At 37.3% G+C, this 15,693-nt stretch overlaps 1 protein-coding gene across 1 annotated transcript; it reads right to left on the minus strand.

The window, feature by feature from the left end:
- Positions 1-291: 291 nt before the first annotated feature.
- Positions 292-15,454, minus strand: GMFB (glia maturation factor beta). Its single transcript, XM_070797623.1, has 7 exons — positions 15,328-15,454; positions 10,239-10,335; positions 8,503-8,552; positions 7,788-7,837; positions 7,004-7,086; positions 5,932-6,005; positions 292-4,020 (listed from the first exon to the last, which is right to left on the minus strand). Exons 1-7 carry the CDS (start codon positions 15,328-15,330, stop codon positions 3,949-3,951), a joined length of 429 nt encoding a protein of 142 aa, XP_070653724.1. The 5' UTR covers positions 15,331-15,454; the 3' UTR covers positions 292-3,948.
- Between the last annotated feature and the right edge of the window lie 239 nt (positions 15,455-15,693).

Raw genomic sequence — 15,693 nt, forward strand, 5'->3', positions numbered from 1 at the left:
TTAGTTTTCCCTTTGAAAGCAAGGGGTCATCATTTGAAACAATGCCCTCTGCCCGCACAAACTAACCATTTTAGTATCAGACTAAGTTTTAGAAATGTTTATAATCTCATTATATTTCCCCTCCCCTCATCCCACTTTTGCCTAGTAATTTGCTTATTCTGCCTCTCAGTTTTTCCAGATAAAGTAAACAACTGAATTTGTGTGGTTCACACGGATGCCACCATTAAGCCAGTTAGGTAACAGCAACTCTGAAAGAGAAAAGAGGAGAGTAAAAAAATGAAAAGCTAGAAGTCCTTTCATGTTAACATTTTATTTAAACCAGTACAAGCACCATGCTTAACAGAAGACTGTCCAAAATAAACATGCAATATGAACTCGCACAGACTGAAACCTCAGTTTCAGAAGTTGTGCCAGCTGTTGATTTTGTTAAACGATGACAGGAAAACTGTTAAAATTCACAAGACTAAACCATTAATGTTTCAAGCCTCCTGAATGAGATTACATTGGACCATCTAAATCAGTGGGCACTACCCTGGCATGTTAGTGATCTCAAACAATATTCAAGTAATTACACATGTATGAACTATACTCCAAAAAGAAAACACAGTTTCTATCACAACCTTAATGTAGTTGTTTTAAAATATCATAGGAAGATGATCATTGATTTGAAATGTCAAACAGCCTAAGAGGAAACAAAATTTTCAAGAATATTCAACTTGGGACCACTGGTGTTAAGTGGCCCGAGAGATTTACATTCTTCCAGAAATATAAGATTTGTCCAGAAATGTTTGAGACACTTCTTCACATAAGTTGTAAAGGCTCAAATTCTGTAGATTCCAGTATTATCAGTCTATTGAACAAACAGGGAAAGCAACCGTATTAAGAATATTTGAATTGATAGGTTACAAGTCACTCTCTATTTCCACCAAATATCAGCATTTAAACTCTTATGAAAATATCTTTTCATTACTAGTCCACATTATGGATTAACGACACTGCTCATGTTTTAAAGCAGTCCAAACATATTTTTAAGTACACCTTCCTTACTATCTATGTGGATGGGGAACAAGGACAGCCAAATTTAATTTGGCAATACACTCCTTTAACTGGAAAAAATTTTAAGTGTCAGACCAGGATACAGTTTATGGCTACATTTGACTCCTTAAAATAGGAGACAAAAAGGAAGAGAAAAGTGCTGACAGACATTTTGTTACAAAGATCATTTAGTAATGACAATATAAAATTTAGCAACACCCTTTCAAACAAGAGTATGTTTAACCACACTAGGTATTTAGTAAACTTTTTAGAAATAGACAATTTGAACATTTATTTTAGAAGTCAATTAAACAAAAACAGTCAAACAACTTTTTCCCTAATATAATTGCTTCAATACCAGAACAAAGTGAATACTATTCAAAACTCTTGACATTTTGGAATTTCAGCATAGTAACCTGAGAACAGTTTTCTTCATATGTCATTTATGTTGTCACAAAACCATACTAAAAAAACATGCTGTGATTACTAGTCGGTTCTACTCTGACAACATCAGATGCTATGCAGAATGTATGTAAGTCCAACAATTTCAAAACTAATTCTGACTTAGAAGACCATGAAGGAGGTTCCCAGGAAAAAAGCTGCTGCCAAAAAGGAAAGATTAAGACTTAAGGCTGAATGGGAATGGCTGTACCAGGAGTGGAATGTGAAAACTGGAATTATGAAATCTGGAGTTACTAATTGAGAGAAGGCAGAAAAAGAGATTATATAGGAAATATACTTAAAAAAAAAAGAACAATGCAAAAATTTGGTTAGACAAAAGGAAAATTTATATAAAAGTCAGAGAATACTCTAGGGTAAAGGATCTATAACTCTCCCTATAGGACCATGGAAGTAAAAAAATGTTCTATTGATCCCCTAACCTATTGTCTTGCAAAAATACATATTGATATCAATAATGAGTCAGACAAGCTCAGAAAAGCATACCGTTCATCACAGTTCCCCGTTAGAGAACAGGGGAACCAAGAGTTCTGTGTATGAAGGTCAATATTATTTGACATTATAGAGGACTTTCCAATTAAATTAAAAAAAAAAAACACTTAAAACATGCAAGACAAAAGAAGGAACCTCACTACAAAAACACACTCTTGCAGCCCTAGATTCTCTTATTGCTGTGAACCCGATGAAACAAAATCTCATTTCCTTCATTCAAAAACATTAGAAAAAGTCTCCATTCACTTGGATTACATTTGCATTTATGCAGAATTATAAGCATTTTCCTCCAGTATCAAAATAGCTGTTTAAAGAATTCTTAAACTTCCTGGGTGAAGCTCGCTCTCTCTCTGGAAATTGGAATTAAGAACCCTTCCCATTCAGTTACCAAAGCAAATACCCCTGTAGCACTTCCTCATCTCCAACTAACTTCCTATTGCTTCCTGTTTTTTAGATTAGTGAAGCCAAACAGTGTTGGGAATAGAAGATCCCATATTACAAAAATTCCAACTATCTTTACCTCTTTATTAAAGTTGGCACAGAAACCTCAAAAAAATGCAAAGCACATATGAATGGGAGATACACCAAAATTTAAAAATAAAATGCCTTTGCTAGCTTTGAAATGATTAAGATATTCTTAATATCAGAATTAACTCACCAAATTTGGGTGGTCTTTAGATTCTCAAGACCTTTTGTCAAATTAATGTCAAAAGAATCTTAGTTACTTACATGTTTTTAAAGTACACTATATATCAGAATCCTTGCTTTAAAAATGCCAAGGATACCATCATCTAACAAGACAGGTGTCCAGTTTAGAATAACTTCTGACACTGAGGATATAAGATGAGATTTCTATCAATGCGTTAATGTTATTAACTATGGCCAAGTTTTAAGATAAGCAATTTTTTCCTATGGCACAAAACTAATCACAAATATGTCCCAAACTATAACTTTCAACTGCCATATATTCACCAATGCAAGTAGACAGCTGGAATTTTTAAAATATCAACTTGATTTTACTACAAATTTCAGATACACATATTAGAAAATTGTTTTACTTGGACCCTTTACAAAAGTGTTAATTTCACCAAATCTGGAATACTGGCAGTGTAAAGTCTTCAACTAACTTTAAAGCTAACAAATCAAAGGCACAGTATTAACACATGTAAAATAACTAGTATTCACAGGACAACATTAAAAGGTCCTTTATAAATAAAGTGTTACTAACCTAGACTTAAGATTATTTAGAAATGACATAACTAAAAATGAAGCCCATGATTAGTTACAATCCATCAGTTTCTAAGACTAAAATGCTATTTCCCATGAAGAGAAAACCTAATAGTCATAACTTTATTATAAAATCTAACTTTCAGACCTTAAAAATGAGCAACTGATGAAAAGTTTCTGGACTTGATTAAAAAGATATAGAAAACTAAAGAAGGCATGGAATTGATGGAAAAACTATTTGTAGTGCAGATTATACTACAGTAAATTATTATTCATGGCTCAAAATTCAGTCACTTAAGTCTTTTATCCCAAATTGATTTCAAAGATTTGACAAGTGATAATATGCTATTTTCATATATAAACTGCTAATATCCAGTATTTGTCAAAAGGAGGCAACTGTTGTCTATCACAATCTAATAACCACTTTCCAATGGTGTCTGTAAATAGTAACAAATTCTGAACTGTAAGTTATAGAAATTAGTCACAAGAGTGCAAAAAGTCCCTGGAGAGAAGTAGTCCACCTAACAATTACAAATATAAGGAAACACTTTACAAAGTTTCATTACTATGAAGATGATTTCCTCTTTGTTCAAACTTTGAACAAATGAGAATTTTTCTTTACTGCAGGTAACAAACTGTAAATAACAGTGCATTTTTAGGCATAAATAAGTATTTATGTCTGGTTCCAGTATGGTCAGGTTAATACATAAATACTTTAGAACACAGAAGTTCACATTAGTGGAAAAATCCAAGTTTCTCACGTAGCCATTCTTCAGTTAGGTCTTCGGTATTTCTTATTTCAAATACCTTAAGAAAAAAAAATCAAATATGTTGCATATTTGAGTATTAAATACCAAATTCTCCTTCCTTTCAGTCAACATGGCTTAATCTGTGTAAATTAGATATACCTTCACTTTTTCTTAAATGCGAGGGATTCAGTTACCAAAGTTTAGCAGTCAAGATGGCATAAAATCAAAACTCTCTTAAAAGCACATATCTACAAATGTTCTAAAAGAGTAGTTTTGTAAATATTACCCACTAAAAGAGAGGCCCAAGGGTACACAACTAAAATCAATCCAGTTAGGAACTCGAAGAATGTGTGCTGATCTTCTACCGAAGGAGGAAACACCAGGCGTTTTAGATTAGTAGTCCATAGCCAAAAACCTCCAGCCAGAATTTGAACACACACAAGCCCACAAAGTAAAATGGGCGTAAAAAGATGACATAATACAGCAGGGAGAATGGGATTTCAGGCTAGATGTTACGAATGAATCCTAGATCTTACGTGTACTGATGTGCAACCCTCAGTAAGTCATTCATTACAGTTAAGAACAGTAGTTTCACCATCAACTTACAAAGCTGTGGGGAGGATTCAATCAGATTATATATAAGAGTAACTTGTAAATTGTCATGCCTTAATTCGTGGCTCAGATAGTCTGCCTGCAATGTGGAAGACCTGGGTTCGATCCCTGGGTTGGGAAGATCCCCTGGAGAAGGAAATGGCAACCCACTCCAGTATTCTTGCCTGGAAAATTCCATGGAGGGAGGAGCCTGGTAGGCCACAGTCCATGGGGTTGCAAAGAGTCAGACACGACTAAGCGACTTCACTTTAATTCAAACACTTTAGGGCATGCCTGGGATTAGAACAGACATGAGGCTGTTAGCAGAGCTCCTTTCTAGCCACCCAGAGTCACTTTAGAGTAGTCCTATGGTACAAATGAGGGAAGGTAATGTCTATAAGTTGGTGGTATTGGTGACAATCATGTGGGTTAAAGGGAAAAAGCAGAAGGCACTTAAAAACAACCCCTGGGTTAAGCACCCAAGGGGGAAACACTGAGACTGTCCCTAAAATAAAACCTGAAAGAATTATTAAAATTCCAATGATGTAAAATTCTATTTCTAGACCTTAAATGTATATACTTTTTCAACTCAAACTAAAACATGGAAGTTAAAAGTTTGAGAGTAAGTACCATTCTTACCTTTAATTTTCAAAAATGCCATAAAGTAGGAACACATTAAATCTTAAAGCAGGTGTCTTATATGAAACAGAATGTTCTAATAAAGCTAATAAGCATTCTTGAAAATTTTATTTTAGATTTAGAAACAACACAGTTAACTGCAGAGTACGGAATCCCTGCACAGAATTTGGTTCATTTAGTCTATGGTAAAGGGCTCAGAGAAGCTTCAAATGCTGAATTTACCTACTAGAGATTACATTATGGAAAATTAAAAAGTCTCAAAAGATTGAACAGTTTTCTAAAGTGGCCTACATTTTGAATGTGAGTTCTTATAATCAATGTGTAATTTTCATTCAAAAAACATGTGCTCAGTCATGTCCAACTCTCTGGACCCTCTGGATATAGTCCGCCAGGCTCTTGTCCATGGAATTTTCCAGGCAAGAATACTGGAGTGGGTTGCCATTTCCTCTTCCAGGGGATCCTCCTGACCCAGGGATCGAAACCATGTCTCCTGCAACTTCTGCACTGGTAGGTGGATTCTTTACCACTGAGCCACCTGGGAAGCCCTCAAAAATTGCACTTATGGTTAAATATTTATATCATTCTATTTCCAACTAGTAAAAAAACTCTAGATTACTGCTCTGTTCTAAATAACTTTCACCTACATAAAGAAATACTGAACTCTTCAGATTACTTAGGTATTGCTCCATTTACAAAAAGAAAATACTGTCTCAACAAGTTAGTCAAATATAAATACCACCTTGGTAAGTTCAGCTGTTTGGACTAGCTTATTCTTACTCCCAGCATACATCATCTGTTGTTCAGGCTTACATCCTGGAAGAGAGAAATCAGAGTAGAAATGAGACTTAAATTTTTAAACAGTGATGAGTTTTCATTATTTACTTGATAAAAGACACATTTAGGATTTCCTATGCTATCAAGTTTACAAAAGTCCTGTCTAAATATGTAAGGGCTTGAGAGTGTTATACTGCATACCATCTGCACAAAGAGAAATAGAGGTATTACTAATGAACAAGGCTTTAGGTCAGCAAAAATAAATGAGGCTAGATCTATACAGATCTTGACTTTCAGAGCCTTGCGAATACTTCAAAATTTTTCAGCACTAGCTTTATTGTGATGTTAAATATCAAGATCAGTTTTAGAGATACCTAATACATGTAAGTTTTGGGAGGTAGTTGGGTCAGTGGGGTGAAGAGATTGGCTCTGAAAAACATGTACAGTCTGTTTACATATTAAAAGACACTTCAGCATATTTAAAGTGTTACATATATGATACAAATAACAAAGATCAAGGAGGAGTTCAGTGAGCTGAAAGTTTATTGTGGGCTTGAATGGTGGTGGCAGAGGGAGTTCTGGTGATAATGGATACTTTAAACACCACTAAACCATATTAATATCCAATGTAAGCTACTCTGAGACTATTCTCAAGATTATGGACATATCACTGACAACTACTATTTTAAGGATAAACCAACTATATATCCTAATCCTACACAAAGTTTACATACTTATAAATAAAATTAAAATACAGAAGAAAATGTACTTTTGATATTTTAAAATATCATTTCAAATTCATTAAAAATACATATACAATTTGACCTAACAACTACACTTCTAGGAATTCAACCTAAAAAAAAGCAAGTTTTTATAGTAACTTCTTTTTAGGGATGCATTCCCATGTGCACGTGTGCACACACACAGTACAATTAATTCAACATTTTCCATCCTTAAAACAAGCATAAAATTCATCTAGGATAAAAGGTTTAATTTAATCAGAACCAGATATGTACTATTTAAAGAAATTCACTTACCTACAGGACTGGAGAAAATAAAGCACAGAGGGTATGAAACTCTTCCATCATCATGTTGATACTTATAACTATACACAATGAAGGTTTTTCTCAAGTTAAAGAAACTAAAATTATTGCTCTATTTCAGACAAGTACTTATCAACAAAGTTCTGAAGGACAACACACACCTACTGAGCCAGTGAGTGGCAAATTTCTATCCTATTCATTTAGGTCACTTTCATTATTCATTATCTTGCCACAAAATTATAAATGGGCCCCAAAGACAAATCATAAAATCATACACTCTCACAAATAAATTTATTAAAAGTATAGACTTGATGTGGATTTTTTTCTTTCTCAATTTTTATTATATGCAACAATAAAAGGAATTTAAATAAACAATATCCATCAACTTTTGGGGCCTTTTCCAGTATGTATATACATTTTAATTTGGTCGTGACCATGGTGTAGGGCTACCCAAGGTAGCACCAGTGGTAACAAACCCAACTGCCAATGCAGGAGACATGAGATATGGATTCAGTCTCTGGGTTGGGAAGATCCCCTGGAGGAGGGCATGGCAACCCACTCCAGTATTCTTGCCTGGAAAATCCCATGGACAAAGGAGCCTGGTGAGGCATGGTCTATGCGGTTGCAAAGAGTCAGACATGACAGAAGCAACTTAGCATGCATGGTGTAGAAGAAAATTTTGTAAAAAATGTACCTTAAAATTTGAACAAATGAACTTCATAAATAAAATTTTGACCAGTAAAAATAAAATTTTTTTAAAGCACTAAGAAAAGGATATCGAGGCTGTCGCTCAGGTAGTTCATCTTTAAGTTCATCTGGTGAAATGCCCTAGCACCATAAAGAAAACAACTTTTAACCATTTTCTTATCCATAGATTCTTAAGAGATATACTGAGGACCCATTCTGCTAATAGGTATAAATTCATAACTTTATACCACATCATAACATTTTATCTTACTAAACTGTACATAAGCTGAGGTTATTAAAACCTCAATCCAATGAAAGCCCACCCCAACCCACTCAGCTTAGCTCTGTTAATTAACAAAACATGGGGCTGAGAGGCAGCGTAGTCTATGCTCATGTTCCAACTGTCAGGAAACACCGAGTGAGATAAGCCAACCCCTCAGAGCAACAACAGTATCTGATTCAGGGGGGGAAGTTAATTTCTTTTCACTCTAAATTGGTTACTTAACTTGACAATCTAAATACTTAGGCTATAGGGAATTACTGGCCAACCAACTTAGAAGCAAGTTTTTATCAGACATGTAGCCCTAACTTCTACTGCTTATGACCTGGATTTCATTAATGCTTTATTGAAGGTGATTATATTAGCAAGACAATCCACTGCATAATAATTAACATGTGCTTTTCATGAATAATGAACACGTACAATGGTTTAGAACTAACTTTAGAAGTACATGTAACTAACGTTACATCTTTTGAGTGATAATAATTACTTAACTATAAAGCTATATTTAGCTGTTTAAACAAACCTCAAGCTCTTCATCCAGCACCACCAGGCGTTTATCCTTATCAATTTTCACTAAAATAAAAATATAGTATGAGTAAACTGTGGTTCTAACATGACCTAGATCTACCCAACCGCAGATTCCTAGCTCTTTTATTGGTATCCAAAATTAAAACATGAAGAAACACAAGCATACAACTCATTTGCAGTTTTAGTTTATGGTCTGTTAGCTAGCTTTGCTTTTCAAGCAGTCAGCATTTAAAAGCTTTTACCCATAATTCCCAGCACCTAATTTGCTTATTTAGAACTTTATGTCAACTCCTTACATTTACTGTGTATATGAAGAATTTTGCAATTCAAACCCAATCTCTTGGATGATGAGAAAAGGTCTGAAAAGGTCACTGTGACTGAGACTGGCTTATTGAACATGGTTAGAACTACAAGCGAAAAGTGGACAAGGGTCAGGACAGAACAATCACCAGGTTCCCAGCTTCTCAAGAGTCAGGATTTCATGGTGCAGGATGAATGTTCCGAGAAAGTGAATTACCAAAGAGCAGTGATATCTCTATTCAAATACATGTAACATACTCTGAAGCCAAACTGAAATATGTTTAGATAACCTATGCCTCTATTCTTTTCCATCACCCTGAAAGTTACCATTTTTGATTCTGCACTAATTTCATAGTAAATCCTGTGAGACACGATACGATCTCAAATAGCTTTACTCTTTGTGGTAAAATGGAACTGACACACTTTGTCACTTCTAAGAACTGTATGCCCGCGTTGTAGTATTTGTTTGTAAAAGAACCATAATTCAACAAGCTGTCACCGCCTCACCAATTCACATCTTCCAGATGTATCTCTGTTAGTATATATAGTTTTACATTCTCACCCCCTCATTCTTCATCTTTCTAAATCATTACCCACATATTAAATATTACAAAAGAAATCTACATAACATCACATATAGTTCACACTGGAAGAGGCAATATGCAAATCACTCTTTCCATTATCAAAAGTCAATGACACTTAAAAGTATTCTCCATGAAACTAGAATTCAAGTCTAGAATTGAAGTAAGACCTCAAATCACTTTGAACACAATGCTGAACTTTATCACTTTAGGTGTGGGCAAAGGTTTCTGCTTGAGGATGAATGGCCAGGGTGTTTTTGTCCCCAGATAAGTTAAAGGATGGAACTGGATGGGGCACTACAAATGACCAAGTGCCCAAGACAATGATTATCTTCTCCAGAGCTGTGCAGGCAGTGAGGGGGAGGTGAAACACTCTACCTCTGTTCTCTGACAATAAGTCTTACTTACTTTTTATTTTATTTTTTTTTCCAAACAAGCTTACCATCATCCATTCTGATTCATTATAATCACTGAAATTTTAGGTCACACAAGAGCCATCTGTGAAACAGCCTCCCCAGATGATTAAAACACTCCTGTACAATGTACATTTACAAATTGAAAATTAATGAGGAAACATGTTTTTTTTTTTTTTTTGCTTTTATTTTTTATTTTTTTAGTTTTTATTTATTTTTATTTTTATTTTTTTTTTAATTTTTTATTCCTTTACTTACTTTTTAAAGTGACCTAACAGGTTTGGGGGGTGAGGAGCTGGGTAGGGGGGACAGGGTTGGGAATTAAAACAGAAGGAGACAAATTACTTTCTAAAGGTTCAGTTATTGGATGCAGCTATAGAATAAAAGGATAAAACCAAACTAAGACCATGGAATGAAGACAATCATGCTTAGCTTACTTATAATAGCAGCATTGTTTGTTTCTTTGCGAAAACGAAACTTTCTCAGCTTTTCCACTAAATCTTCAGCAACATCACAAACCACCAAAGACTCACTCTAGAAAAGAAAAAAAATGTTATCAAATGCCATGACTCCAACATATATGTACACCTTAAAGCTATAAAACTTAATACCTTTAAGAAGGTATATGGTCATGTACAAATGTCATAATTATGTAAAACATAATTATGTATTAACATGAAACACATGAACGCTTAAAGAACTTTTAAATCTACCAAGCTTTGCGTTGGCATTAAATTATTCACATTTGTTCATCTTATATGTAGGGTATACTTTAACTTCCTCTTTGACTACTAAATATCTCAAAGAACTAGATATGTGCAATTTCATTAGAACTGGAGAGGAAGGGAAGAATATAGGAAGTCAAGGATCATGGCTGTTAGGAAGTATAATATTTCTCACTATGCAGGAAGAACAGGAAAATCATCTTATTGCACTTAAGAGTTAATAAGGCTTTAGTTCATTTTTGAGTCCAGCACAACTATGAAAAACCAAAACTAAGCAAAAGAATGGAAAATAAATCACCATAAGAGTAAAGACCAACTACTATTTTATGTCTTAAGTAACTATGGGAATCAAAAAAAGGGAGCTATTAAGAAATATGAGAGCAAAAGTAGATGAAACAAATATAAAAACTCAAAGAACCTTTTATAAATTATGAAAAAATATTAAGAGACTCTTCTCCAAAAACCTGACAAGGAAATCATCAAAAGCACTCTTCAGTTGGAGTTAGGGTCAGGTGGTACAAATGAATTTTTGATTGCAAGCAGGAAGATGGAAATCTTTTTCTTTAATGTATGCAAGTTCAAATACATAGAAAATTAGAGAAATTCTGTGAAATCTTAAGCACTTAATACTCAGCTTCAACCATTATCAACACATAGCTAATCTTATCTCATCCAAAACCCTCAGAACTGTTCCCATGGACCATCACACAGCAAAGGTCAATAATCATTTTACCTACAAATATTTTAATACATATTAATAAAATGATAATACGTGCCATTGAAAACACAGACAATAATAATTAGTTCAGTTCAGTCACTCTGTCGTGTCCAACTCTTTGCGACTCCATGGACTGCAGCATGCCAGGCCTCAAAGTCCATCACCAACTCCCAGATTTTACTTAAACTCATGTCCACTGAGTGGTGATGCCATCCAACGATCTCATCCTCCGTCTTCCCCTTCTCCTCCCGCCTTCAATCTTTCCCTGCATCAGGGTCTTTTCAAATGAGTCAGTTCTTCACATCAGGTGGCCAAAGTATTGGAGTTTCAGCTGTGAGTGTGCTGCACTCAATATGCGAGCAAACTCAGCAGTGGCCACAGGACTGGAAAAGGTCAGCTTTCATTTCAATCCCAAAGAAAGGCAATGCCAAAGAATGCTCAAACTACCGCACAATTGCACTCATCTCACACGCTAGCAAAGTAATGCTCAAAATTCTCCAAGCCAGGCTTCAACGGTACGTGAACTGTGAAGTTACAGATGTTCAAGCTGGATTTAGAAAAGGCAGAGGAACCAGAGATCAAATTGCCAACATCCGCTGGATCATAGAAAAAGACAGTTCCAGAAAAACATCTACTTCTGCTTTATTGACTATGCCAAAGCCTTGACTGTGTGGATCACAACAAACTGTGGGAAATTCTTAAAGAGACAATAATAATATGTCACCTAAAAATAATAATTCTAGTCTTATTCACATAGAGTTCAAAGTTCAAATTTCCCTCATTTTTTTTTTTTTCTTTTCTTTTTTAACAGTCAGTTTGATTGAGTCAGGTTCCAAACAAGGTCCACATTCTTTGGTTACTTCATATATGGGGTTTCCCCCTCCAATTCTTCAGAAAATTAAGAGTTTTGAGACCAATGCCAAATACAAGTGTCTCATTACAGTCCAAAAGAACTAAGGATTCAAATTTTAAGTTAAAATTAAATAAAAGTCTGCTTTTTCACCCTGTGTTGGGTAAATAAGAGCATATGTTACAACATTAAATGGCCATCAATTTTAAGTTGTCCTTTAAATTCATAACACTGGTAATATATAAGCTGTGATATACCACAGAATGTGCTATTTAGAGTTAGAAAATACACCCCACCAATACATATTTTCCAATAAATTAAGCTCCTGCAGGAGTCATGTATGTCCATCCTTTTACTTCTCTTTAGAGAAAGAAATGCTAAGTCATACGACGTTCCTACAGTATTCAAGCCTAGTTGGTTTTTTCCTGTCTTTCAAGAAAGACACACAAATCAGAAAACTAGAACTTCCAATCTCTTGTCAACCAAAACCAAAGGCAGAGCCCATTAGTAGAAACTAATAAATACTTTAGATTTTTGTAGGCAAAGAGCAATTTGTCACGACTCTTAAGGCTCTGATACCCAGAGCTGCTTGTGCAATTCTGACACCTTACGGATAGCAAACCAAGTGAAAAACATGCTGTGGTTGAATCTATAAAGCTTTTTTCCCATTCTCACTCCTCCCAATACCATAAGGTCAAAAACTCCTTCCTACAAGAAAAAGAAATGCAACTCAGCCAACTCTAACAGTTTCCAGTTAATAGATGCATTTAAAAATAACACCCTGAAAGCAACACTACACAGTAAATAACACACAAAGTGGGAAGCTTGAACTCAAGTAGTCATTTATTGGATAATCCACACAATGAACATTTAATGAATGTCAGGATGTGCTAAGTGTTAGAAACACAATGATATAAAATAGATTTAAACTGTGGGCCTGACCTAAAAGAGCTTATAAAGTCTATCAGAGAATAGGTCTACGTCAAAATCATCAGGCAAAAAAACACACACTTGTTTGTATAACAACTAGGAAAAGAGCTAGGAAAGAAACTCTATGCTGAGAACTTAATGACTAGCTAAAACAGCACAGTTACAGGAAGCCTGCCTGAAAAAGGCATCTAAAGGACCAAAATTGCCTATACAAAGATCCTTTGATTAAAGTGAGCACAGCACATATAAGATAACCAAAGGCCAGCATGATTCAAGCACAGAGAATGAGCTGTAACACGTACAAGAGGAGGTTGGCAGGTGTTGGACTACATAGGGTGCAGTGGGTCATGTTAAGTATTTTGGTCTCTATATGAGCAAAGGGAAGCCACCAAGGTGTTTTAAGCAGGGAAAAGAATCAGATTTGCATGCAGGAAATAGGCAGAGAGGTTGCAGAGAACAAGACTATTTAACTGGCAAGGCTAATCCAGGTGAGAAGTGAAACACAGCTTAGACATGTTGATGAAAAGAAAGAGAAGTAGGTGAATTTCTGCTAATACTTGTTAACATGTATTAAACACTATAAGAAGACACTGTGCTATGTCCTTTTCATCGATCCTCAGAACAATCCCATTAGATGAGTATTGTATTATCCTAATGTGAAAGAAACTAGGACTAAGAGAGGTTAAGTATCTTCCTCAGAGTTACGCAACTAGGGGAGCCAGGATTCTAGCCAGACAGCCTGACTCTATCTAGCTCACTCTCTGAACCACCACGAAGGACCTGGTGACAGACTGAATACTAGGCAGGGTAGATTAGGAAAAAAGGTGACTCCTAAACTTCTTGCTTATGTAAAACACTTAAATGGTGCTACCTTTCACTGAGTTAAGGAACACTAGGTTTAAGGGGAAGAGATGCATTCTATTTTGGATAAATCGAGCGGGCTTTGAGACACTCAAGTGGGTAAAGGCTTCCTGCCTGCTGCTGCTGCTGCTGCTAAGTTGCTTCAGTCGTGTCCGACTCTATGCGACCCCATAGACAGCAGCCCACCAGGCTCCCCTGTCCCTGGGATTCTCCAGGCAAGAACAATGGAGTGGGCTGCCATTTCCTTCTCCAAGGAGATGCTAACTAGTAGGATATACAAATCTGGGCTGGATCTCAGAAGTAAGGTCTGCAATACAAATTCCCAAGTCATCTATATGCAGGTAGGTGGTAACTGAAGCTATGAGTGTAGGTAAGAAAGGAAGGAGAAAAAATACAGAATGGAAAATGAAGCATTAGGATGGAGCCCAGGATTCCTACTTGTGATGTAGCACAGGGAAGGAGGACTACATGGGACACAGACAGACCCACAACAGGAGAAGCCCTCAGTTCTGTATCTGAGACATCCAAGGAAAGAAAATGCTTCAAAGAGGAGAGCGTTGTCAACACCCAGAATGCAGCTGAAAGATCAGAAAAGATAGATGAGAACTGAAGAGAGAGTCCCTTAGCTTTAGTGACCATGACAATTCGGTGGAAGTGGGTTGAGCAATAAGTGGGAGGTCAGAGAGGAGAACCGTGGGATTTTTGTGTTTGCTTCTAATGAAAGAAAAGCATATTTTAAAACCCGATGGGAAAGATCCAGGAGATCCTCGTGGGTAATTGATTTAATTCTCCACTATTTTTGAGCGTGGAGTCAAACCAGAGCCCCCAGACCACGAAAGACCAAGCTTTTGACAATCACTGAAAGGTCAAGCGCCAAAGCACTGGGTCAAAAGATTTCCAAGCAAGGATAAGCAGAAATCCATAGAGCCAGGCCAGGAGAAGGAAGAGACAGAGGCTAAGGCGAGGCCGAGAGAATGGAATCAGAATTCGAACCCTCCCCCAAAGGCTGCCAGGCGGAAGGGCTCGGCGCCCACCGACCCCTCAAGCCTGGCCTGGGCCCTGACAGAGAAGCCAGCGTTTGAGGGAGCCCTCAGTTGGGCCAGACCCCCTGGCCCCTCAGATTTTTCGTCGTAGGGGCTGTGACTCTCCATGCAGAAGGATTCGGTGAGCACGACCCATCCCTACTGGCCGCACCCTAGTCACCGAGCCCGCTAGGCGGGCCAACCGCGGGCCCGGCAGGATGCTGCTGCTCTTGGGCGAGGCGGCAGCGGCGGCGGGCAGAAGACAAGGCTCCGACTGTGGGTACCCGCCAGCAGCCGGCCGGAAGCGGCCGCCGACCCACCCCGGGCGATGCCCGCCGATACCGGCTCTGGCAAACAGGAAAGTCCGGCGGGCTGACCCGGCCCTTCGGCCAGCCCCCGCCCTCCCCAGTGGCAACTCACCATTTTCCTTCCGGCCGGCAGTAGCCTTTCGCCGTCCCTCGGGCCCCTTTAAGAATAGCCCTGCAGCCGCCTCCCTTCCTGCCCGGCGCCTGGCAGAACCGCCCCCACTGAACGACGCGACAGCGGCAGGCCATCACGTGATGGGGGACGGCGGGTGGCGCGGCTCAAAATTAAATCAGAACGCGAGCGCCCGCCTCCATCCAACCCTTTAGGGAGGAGGATGTCCTGTTGGATCCGGAGTGAGTGGCGGTGCCAAAATGCACTCTTTAAGATTTAAGTCAGTTTTTGCTTCCTCTTAACGTTCAAGTTCTGAGTGCAGTTTCCTGGTGACATGATTAAGTCCACGATTTCAGTGATAAATAGGAA

This window comes from Bos indicus, chromosome 10 (assembly GCF_029378745.1).
Source record: "Bos indicus isolate NIAB-ARS_2022 breed Sahiwal x Tharparkar chromosome 10, NIAB-ARS_B.indTharparkar_mat_pri_1.0, whole genome shotgun sequence".
NCBI classification, from domain to species: domain Eukaryota; kingdom Metazoa; phylum Chordata; class Mammalia; order Artiodactyla; family Bovidae; genus Bos; species Bos indicus.

What these genes read in the sequence shown, in the direction of transcription:
- GMFB (XM_070797623.1), bottom strand. An exon ending in CTACCTGAGCGACAGCCTCG is followed by an intron (nt 7,087 to 7,787) that starts ATATCCTTTTCT and finishes CTTGAGAAAAAC; the next exon opens with CTTCATTGTGTATAGTTATA. An exon ending in TATTTTCTCCAGTCCTGTAG is followed by an intron (nt 6,006 to 7,003) that starts GTAAGTGAATTT and finishes TCTCTCTTCCAG; the next exon opens with GATGTAAGCCTGAACAACAG.